The 8,752-nt window shown below is 40.9% G+C and overlaps 1 protein-coding gene across 1 annotated transcript; it reads right to left on the bottom strand.

The window, feature by feature from the left end:
* Positions 1–819: 819 nt before the first annotated feature.
* Positions 820–7,946, bottom strand: LOC149281471 (protein eva-1 homolog A-like). The gene is made up of 2 exons (XM_089499256.1): positions 7,835–7,946; positions 820–1,190 (listed from the first exon to the last, which is right to left on the bottom strand). Exons 1-2 carry the CDS (start codon positions 7,944–7,946, stop codon positions 820–822), a joined length of 483 nt encoding a protein of 160 aa, XP_089355382.1.
* Positions 7,947–8,752: the final 806 nt, after the last annotated feature.

The following is an 8,752-nucleotide window of genomic DNA, read 5'->3' as shown; positions in this document are numbered from 1 at the left end:
GGGAGAGCCAGGGGAGTCCCCAGGTGTTTGCTCCATAAAAGTATGGTCCAAATTGCATGAACCCAGGCCAAAATAGCCATAGCTTTAGTACCCAATATAAAGGTCCATTTCCTATAAATTCTTTATTACGCAGGTCCGTTTTATATCCCACAAATGCTACTTAAGTCATGGTCGACATGAGTAGGATATGGGAAAAGATGGGTACCCCATTGACTAGACTGTTGCAATTGGGTGGGGCCACTGCTAAGCCACACCCACAATTTTCAAAAAGTGGAACTTTGTATCACGAGCCTACAGAAAAGTCGGCCCTATATTTACAATAAGATTGCATCCCTGAGGCGTCGGTTAAAATGCTGCCACACAAACGTATATTTGAAGTCTTTTTAAACTCTAAGCACCAACGTGATTCCAATGTTTATAGAAAACTTCCAGCTTGAAGCTTCTTTCGAAATGCCCTAAATCACGGATGTTCCTGCATTATGCAGGCTAATAGTTCACAAAGTCAGTATAATCCATAGTGCCGTATAATGTCTCTCCCGCGGCGCGCAAGATCTCCTTTAACGAACATCATCAAGGTCCAGCCTCAAAGTGGCACATGCAATGGAAGGCCTAAACATTGAAAAGCCCTTCTTCTAAGATTCAACAAATCACAACATGGAACAAAAAACACCTTCCTGTTGCCGTTCAGAATACTGGAACAATTCCAGAACAGAGTTTCTTGTGAACACAAGTTTGTAGACAAAAGATAAACCTTTACTGACCAAGCGAAGGCGCCTCTGCCCTTCAGTATGAAGTTCTTAGCCTCTAGCTGTCCCTGTATCAATAATATCGATTAAGACTTCTAGTCCCCGGAATGTCCGGTTGTCCATTCATCCATATTTCTCGGATAATGCGCTCCCTCTCTTCAAGCCTCTGGGCCCTCTCCAGCTCCTCGGCTGACGTGAAAACGTTCATGTTTAAAGTCCTCTCGAAGCGCCGGTGCCTCCGTGCAGACAAATCTGAAGTGGTATCGGAGTCATCGTCACTGTCGCTGCTGTCGCTGTCGCTGTCTTGCCTCCGAGGTGTCTTCTTCACGGTGGACCTCTTACAATCAGTTTGGCAAGATATCCTTATTACCAAGGCTAGCAGAGTCAGAATTAGGCCAATGCACACTCCAGATACAAAATACAAAGCGGCTCTCTCTGGATTTTCTAGGGGGGAAAAAAAAGGGGAAACAAAGAAAAACTGTCAAAACAAACTAAACAAAAACAAGACCCTTACAGAAGCCTTATTATTTTGTATGAGCAATTAGCTATTTAATTGGCATAAATTACACAAATGTACACTTTTCCTAATGGCTAAATTATGCGAAAGAGCAAAAGAATAATCTCTACAGCAGAGCTTTAACTAAAAAGCCCCGTTTCTCTTTTGTGTAGCATGGCCTATCTAGTTGCCCATTTTTTTCGGGAATAAAGATTCAGAAATTAACCAGTCCTTGGTCTTGTCTTAGTTTCAGGGACCATTTGCCTATCCTATGCATCTCTGTATTAACCTCCTCTGCTTGGAGACGGTTCAATGGAAAGGGAAAGTTCTGCATTTCTCATATAAACCTTTTTTTTTTTTTTTTTTACTTTCAACCTTTTTTCTAAACAAACAATGAAAAATGTAAAAACAATAAAGCCAATAAGAAAGAGGATGCCAGGTGTATGCTGGGTAATATATTCCGCAAATGTATAAATTCTGCAAATTTACAAATTAGACATTTTTATACCCCAAAAACGTATACAGTAATAGTTCTGCTGTTTGTCACGTCTGACAATGTATCACGTCATTCAGTTCATGCTAAGGACGGAAACGTAACCTTAGCAGTACTTATGTATTTGCTTTCCATCCCTCTGGCACCCAGCCCAGACCGCCAGAAATGAATCCAACAATGACGGAAGTTTGATTTACCGTATTTGCTCGATTATAAGACGAGGTTTTTTTCAGAATGAAAAATACCCCTCGTCTTCTAATCGGGGTCGTCTTCTAATCAGACCTCAAATAGAGGTCTGATTATGAGACTAAGATCGAGATCCCCCGCACCGCTGCAGGGGACCTGGATCCTCCTGTCTCCCCCCCATTTAACACTCCCCACCCCACACACACACACACACACTTACCGGTGCTTCCTGCTGTATTGCCGGGGCAGCGGGTTGACGTCTACGCGATTCGCCGGGGAAGGTATGCGCGACGGATGCAGACAAACCCCCGCTGCCAACTCCACCTCCTTCCGGCTGCAGCGGAAGGAGACGTCAACCCGCTGCCCCGGCAATACAGCAGCAAATTGGAAGCACCGGTAAGTGTGTGTGTGTGTATGTGTGTTTGTGTGTGTGTGTGTGTGCACGCTTGTGTGTGTTAAATGGGGGCATAGGGCATTTCTGGAATGCCTTATACCCCTATATGCCACTCTGGCACTTAGGGGGTTAAAAGGCATATTATGGGGCAGAGTGGCATATAGGGAGGTATAAGGCATTTCAGGAGGCAGAGTGGCGTTAAGGGGGCATTTAATAGAGCACTCTGCCTCCTGAAATTCCGTATACCTTCCTATATGCCACTCTGCCCCATAATATGCCTTTTAACCCCCTAAATGCCAGAGTGGCATATAGGGGTATAAGGCATTTCTGGAGGCAGAGTGCTCTATACAATGCCTTTTAACTCCCTTAATGCCACTCTGCCTCCTGGAATGCCTTATACCTCCCTATATGCCACTCTGCCCCATAATATGCATTTTAACCCCCTAAATGCCAGAATGGGATATAGGGGTATAAGGCATTTCTGGAGGCAGAGTGGCACATAGGGGGTCAAAAGGCATACCATGGGGCACAGTGGCATATAGAGGGTTAAAGGCATATCATGGGCCACAGTGCCATATTGGTGTGGCAAGCCTGGGGGCAGATGTACGTAACCGGGGGACAGGTTGGAAAATACAAGGAAACAAAAACAAAAAAAATATTTTTCTCAATCATAGCTTTTATTTAAAAAAATAGTTTAGATGAATTAACATTTACTGGTAAAACTTTTTTCCTTTAGGGTCGTCTTATATTCAGGCTTTTTCTTTTTTCCTAAGTTAATATTCAGATTTTGGGGGGTCATCTTATAATCGAGCAAATGCGGTATCATTTATATTTTACATGGTACTCCTCGGTGTCCAATTCTCTTTAATATCGAAAGTAGGAGCTATGTTACTTTTCCTTTGAACATCGGAAGACACAGCGGTTATGTTGGTATCTGTATTTCTGTAGGTCTATAACAGGGGTGTCCAACCTGCGGCCCTCCAGCTGCTGCAGGACTTCATCCCCAATACTCCTCAGCCAGCCCCTTCGCTGAAAAAGCATTATGGGAGATCATGTAGGTCCAGTAAACACTTTAGCTATGTGGACATTATTATGGATGGTTTACAAGGACTATGTTTACATTTACCACTTTCAACAAAAAAATTATTAATACATTTCACTGCCCACAACAATAATGTCCGACTTAAAAAAGAAAAAAAAAAACAATACTTCCTATCCGAGAGAAAATGACATCTTAGGAGGTCCGAGGGCAGAAAAAAAATCACTGTGAACCACAACCTTCTAAAAGCAGTTGATTTTAGTGCACGCCAGTTCTAAAGTTATATTTCTTTCTCTGTAGAAATTATTATTTTTATTTGCTTGTGGTTTTCTGATTATTTTCTGATATTATGGGATGCATAAACTGGGTGAGACGCATGCCATTATTAATCTTTAAAGGAGAAAATGTTTCCATTTTCTTTGAGCATTTTATACAGCGCTGTATACAGACAAGTCGGTTGGCATTGCAGAAACATTGGTTTTATCTTATTTTGTTCCTATAAACTTCCTTTATCTGCAGACCTGGAGGCCGCCATTGTTGTCAGTCATGTGATATTTTGGGTGACTTTCCCGGCTCAAACACCACACTGAGCTGATGCTTTATAGTAATGCTAATAAAGTCGACCCCTCCATAGACTTTCATTAGTCAGAGTGTCCGGCTGGGTGATTAAGACCGAGTAATTCTATTATTTACCACAAACAGTATGATAAGGAGCCAGGGTGTTTGTCTAGTAGATTAGAAAACATACACGTGCCAAAAAAATGCAGCTCAAAACATTGTATTATCTAAAACCTTTAAAACAGAAAATTCAATACATTGAAAACTCTATTTTAATGTGAAACCTATAGTAAAACATTTTAGTCAGAGTTCCACCCTAATCTCTTCCTGCTGGCGGCCATTATCTTGCTTTACATATTCCATCACAAATGTGAAAGTGCCAAAAAACTTTTGTTGCCTAAATATAGTTTAGCCTTTGATAAATTAAACTCCAAATCTGAAAGCTGTGTTGTCATAAGAAAATGTTATTCCGCAAACCTTGTCTGGCTTTATAAAGATGTATAATGTACGGCGTGTAATCACAGATGTGTTTCATTAGTTTGTTATTAGATTAGCAACAAGATCAAGTGGAGTTACTAAAAGACAGAAATAATGTTTTATCTTTTCATGTGCTTGGTATCGTTTAAAAATATTATTCATTTTATTACCGTTATTATGGTTGCATCCAGGGGCGTAACTAGAAACCACAGGGCCCTGGTGTGAAAATTGCCCCGGGGCCCCCAACTTCAGCAGCTACTCTGTGCCATCATTGCCCCCATACAATTGCCCCATTGTCTCTGCCTTCTTTGCCCCTAGACCTTGCAACATATGCAAACACACGTATACAAATTACACACACTTACTCATACTAACACACACTCTATCTCAGCCCACTTACACATCCGTGCTCACACACACACACACACACACACACAATTACAAATCCATGCTCACATATGCACACAAGTACACATTCATGCGCTCACACACGCACAAGTACACATGCATACATACATACAAGCACATATACATACATCCCGCCCGTCCCGCTTACTTCTCACCACTCCTGTAGCTTTCTCTCTGGCTCAGCCTCGGTTTCACCGCGAGGTCATGTGACGTCACGTTACCCTGTGCCTGTTCAAAATAGTTTAGAAAGGGCCTTTTCTAAACAATTTTTAACCGGTACGAGGAGACAGAAAAAGGGGTCCCACCGGGGTCCCCCTAGAGGCACGGGCCCCGTTGCAGCTGTAGTTATGCCAGTGGTTGCATCACAATCTCTGTTTCGTTTTTCCCCTAGGGTACCACATTTTCCTTGAGGGAGCACTCTGCCCCCTATAAGTAAAATGCATATTGCAGGCACTCTTTTTCTTTTTACCGGAGATTGAAAATTATACGTCTGTCTCATTTTCCTCATCCCCATGGGACTTTTAGGTATATAACATTCCCTATAATAAAGTATAGATATAGTGTATGGAATCTAATGTACTTGGTCTGTATTAATATAGAGTACAAAGTAGCCTTTATTGTAATAAAATAATGGAATTTAAACACGCATGGGATGGACATACGGCTTCTGAATCTAAGAAGAGGCAAAGAACTGATTAAGGTCTTAAGAGCGTAAGAAAAATGTCAGACTCAATGGTCAGAACGAGTCTTATCTGCCGTCACATTCTATGTTTCTATTTACATCCAAATGGCCAGAAGCTGTTCTTACTAAAAGAGGGATAACGTTTTCACGTGTAACTGAATCCGTCATAGGATTTCCCTGGCCTGTAGCAGCTGTTGTTTGTGCTAGACACCGGTTACAACTCGTAACACATCAATAAAGTGCCTCTTTAAAGCAGCTGGGCTGCGCATGCTGGATAGAGTATCTGCGGCCCGGAACAAGCTGCAGTTTAGCAGGTGCCGTCCCTTTCACAACCAGTGCCAAGTATGATCCCTGCGAGTATTCTGTATTTAGTAACACGGACGTCATTGTTCATTTGGTGATAGATGCGCTCTCTGATGCTATTCCTAGTTAGATGTTTTTGTGTTCCTGCTGGCTTTGTTTGCTGGTTTTATTTGTTTGTCTACTTTTGAGCCCATACATCCCTCTGGTCCCACTGGATGGCCCCAAAAATATTGGATGGTAAGGGTTAACAAAAAAAAGAAACCCCACTAAATTGGTGTTTCCTCGATGGCCAGGCTGAGCCTGTTGATAACCAATATCTAACATATGCATGGCTTGCTTTACTGCTTTAAAAAGAAGAAAATCTAGACATTAAAAGAAAAAAAAGAAGCAAGAAGACAAAAAATAGAAGAAAGAAGAAGAGGAAGAAGAACATGGGTTCAACCAACTATAATGGACAGTAATGATTAAGTAGCTCTTTATACACATAATAATCACCAATAAAAAGTCTACAGTTCTTCAGGATATAATAAAATCTGTAAGCTCACAAGAAGCCATCTCCTCCTTCTGTACATGTATGTCTGAGCGCATGTTTATATTGACTCTCCCCTATTTTAACCCCTTAATGCATTGTTTTCAATGGGTTTAGGGACCGCCCATTGTCCTTAAGGGGTTAATAGCACTACATAATCTACCGGGGCTCCATAAATAAATGTAAATGTGAAGAAAATAACCTTTTATACTTCAATTTCCTATTAAGATGTTTTTTTCCCACAGCAGAAACTATTAGAAAGGAGAGTGTCGTATACTCTGTCTTCCAATGCATTGTGGGAGCCGCTGAGTGCAGACCGTTTACAAGACTTGAGAGTATGAACAATGCCCGATAAATAGTACAGAAGTCTAAATATTTCCAGTTACTTGACGTGTTTGTTTTACTTGCGGTTATATTTGGAATGGTCTGAGCTAAGGCCAAAAAGTACTACTCGCCTGAAAATATAGTCATTCAAAAAAATATCCTAGTGAAGTAAGGAGACCTCTTTCATCTCCTGAAAAAAAAAAAGTTCTTAATAACGAAAGAGAACAGAGGGTGGTGCGATTAAAAGAGATGGGTTCTAAGTGCTTTTTTCTTAGTTTGTTGGTTTAAAATGACAGTCAATGATTATTAAAAACAGAATATTCTTGATAAACGGTGAAGGCGTTGGCCCGGGTTCTAAGGAAGAGCCTGAAAGCTTTGCAATCCACTGAAAACGCACTTCCAGAGGGTTTGACGGAAACAAGCAGGAGATCACTGGGACCAAGTTGAGTGAGTTTCTCACGCGAGAAAATCCTGCTTAACCCCTATATAATGCATTGTTTAAAAACTGGTATTGCGTGAGTCACCTCGTTGATTGAATCGTGCAGGACCCGCTCAGTCATTTTTGGTGGAGAAACTCAGACGAGGGGTGAACTTGAGACGCTCAGTGGCAATGGTCCATCACCCCTTTTCACTTAAAGAAGCTAATGTGACCCTTGCCCTAGTGCCCTGAGCCCTAGTTATGGCTTTGGAGAAACGTACCATGGTGGGTCTACTGGTTTTAGCCAATAAACCTCAAGAATGTTGGGTGTTACATCTAATTATGGTGGAGAAGCAAAATTCCAGCAGTAGATGGGGAAATAGGATATGACATTTTATTACATATTATTACATATTAGAGGTACTTTTACAGGTGAAGTTCTCTGTACAGCCGAGTTCAGCTGCCTATCTCAAGGTGTGCAAGACGTTCTGTTTTAGAATACCGACAATAGATGCAGACTGGTGTAGGGCAAGGACTGCTGAGCAGGAGACACCTTCGATGGAGTGCATCTCCTGCCGCCCAAATTATGAATGCAAAAAAACAAATTAAAAGATAACACATATCTCTTATATATATATATATATATATATATATATATATATATACGAAGGCTAGAAGGTTTAAATGATATATTATGTATGGGGATCCGTTGGCTTTCTGTCGGGTATTCTGTGCAGAACAATCTGGCTTTCCTTTCAGGTCCGAGTTGAATAATACATACCGGATATGAAAGAGTATGCAGCCAAGACGTTACTGATGAGTGCCATCTCTGTGCTGATCTGGCCCACGGGCGCCATACTGTTATTGGAGACGGGACGTTGGCTTTCATCCATAGAAAGGTTATTATCCGCTGGGTAATAGGCAGCAGCTCTCCCTTTCTTCTTCTCTGTTTACAGAACACGAAAGTAGATATAATGTAATTCTTTTTTTAGTATCTGAAAACAATAATGGTTATTTCCAACAAAAATCATTCATGAGCTTATATATATAAATAAATAAAGTGTATATAAATACACTACTATTCAAAAGTTTGGGTCACTTGGCTGTTTTCATGGAAAACAAGGACATTTCTGGCTGTAACATAATCACAAAAGGGTTTTCTAACCATCAATTAGCCTTTTAAACTTAAACTTGGATCAGCAAACACAACGTGCCATTGGAACACAGGAGTGATAAAAGAGTGATGGGAGTGATAAAGGGCCTATGTACGCCTATTAAGAGATTCCATTAAAAATCAGCCATTTCCAGCTACAATAGTCATTTTCAGCATTAACCCCGTCTGCACTGGATTTCTGATCCATTTCATGTTATTTTAATGGACAAAATCTGTGTTTCTTTCCAAAACAAGGAAATGTATAAGTGACCCCAAACTTTTGAATAGTAGTGTGCGTATATAAAAAGGGGCAGCCAGCAAACTACGAGTGAGGTAACTTTCCATCTTGACTTAAAATAAAAAATAATCAGATTTTAAGTAGATTTCTCCCATCTGCGTGCACGGCTTCAGTCATTCCTAACTGTTTTTATTACACAACTCTGGTTTATTTCAACAGCCAATTAAGTGAGAGGAAGCTCAATTAATCACTTCCTCTATTAGCGGTATGCGCTTATTAAATTTAGACGTTGGGCCATTTCCTCCTTT

The sequence above is a fragment of the Sceloporus occidentalis genome, unplaced genomic scaffold, assembly GCF_023333645.1.
Source record: "Sceloporus occidentalis isolate IW3139 unplaced genomic scaffold, rSceOcc1.0.p SCAF_131, whole genome shotgun sequence".
In the NCBI taxonomy this organism is placed as follows: domain Eukaryota; kingdom Metazoa; phylum Chordata; class Lepidosauria; order Squamata; family Phrynosomatidae; genus Sceloporus; species Sceloporus occidentalis.
The sequence above is the reverse complement of the archived record's forward strand: the minus strand, read 5'-3'. Positions and strand labels throughout refer to the sequence as shown.

Coding starts and splice junctions, on each gene's coding strand:
- LOC149281471 (XM_089499256.1), bottom strand. CDS start 7,946: ATGGATGAAAGCCAACGTCCCGTCTCCAATAACAGTATGGCGCCCGTG. Junction 1,191..7,834: donor TGCATACTCTTTCATATCCG/GTATGTATTATT, acceptor TTTCCCCCCTAG/AAAATCCAGAGAGAGCCGCT.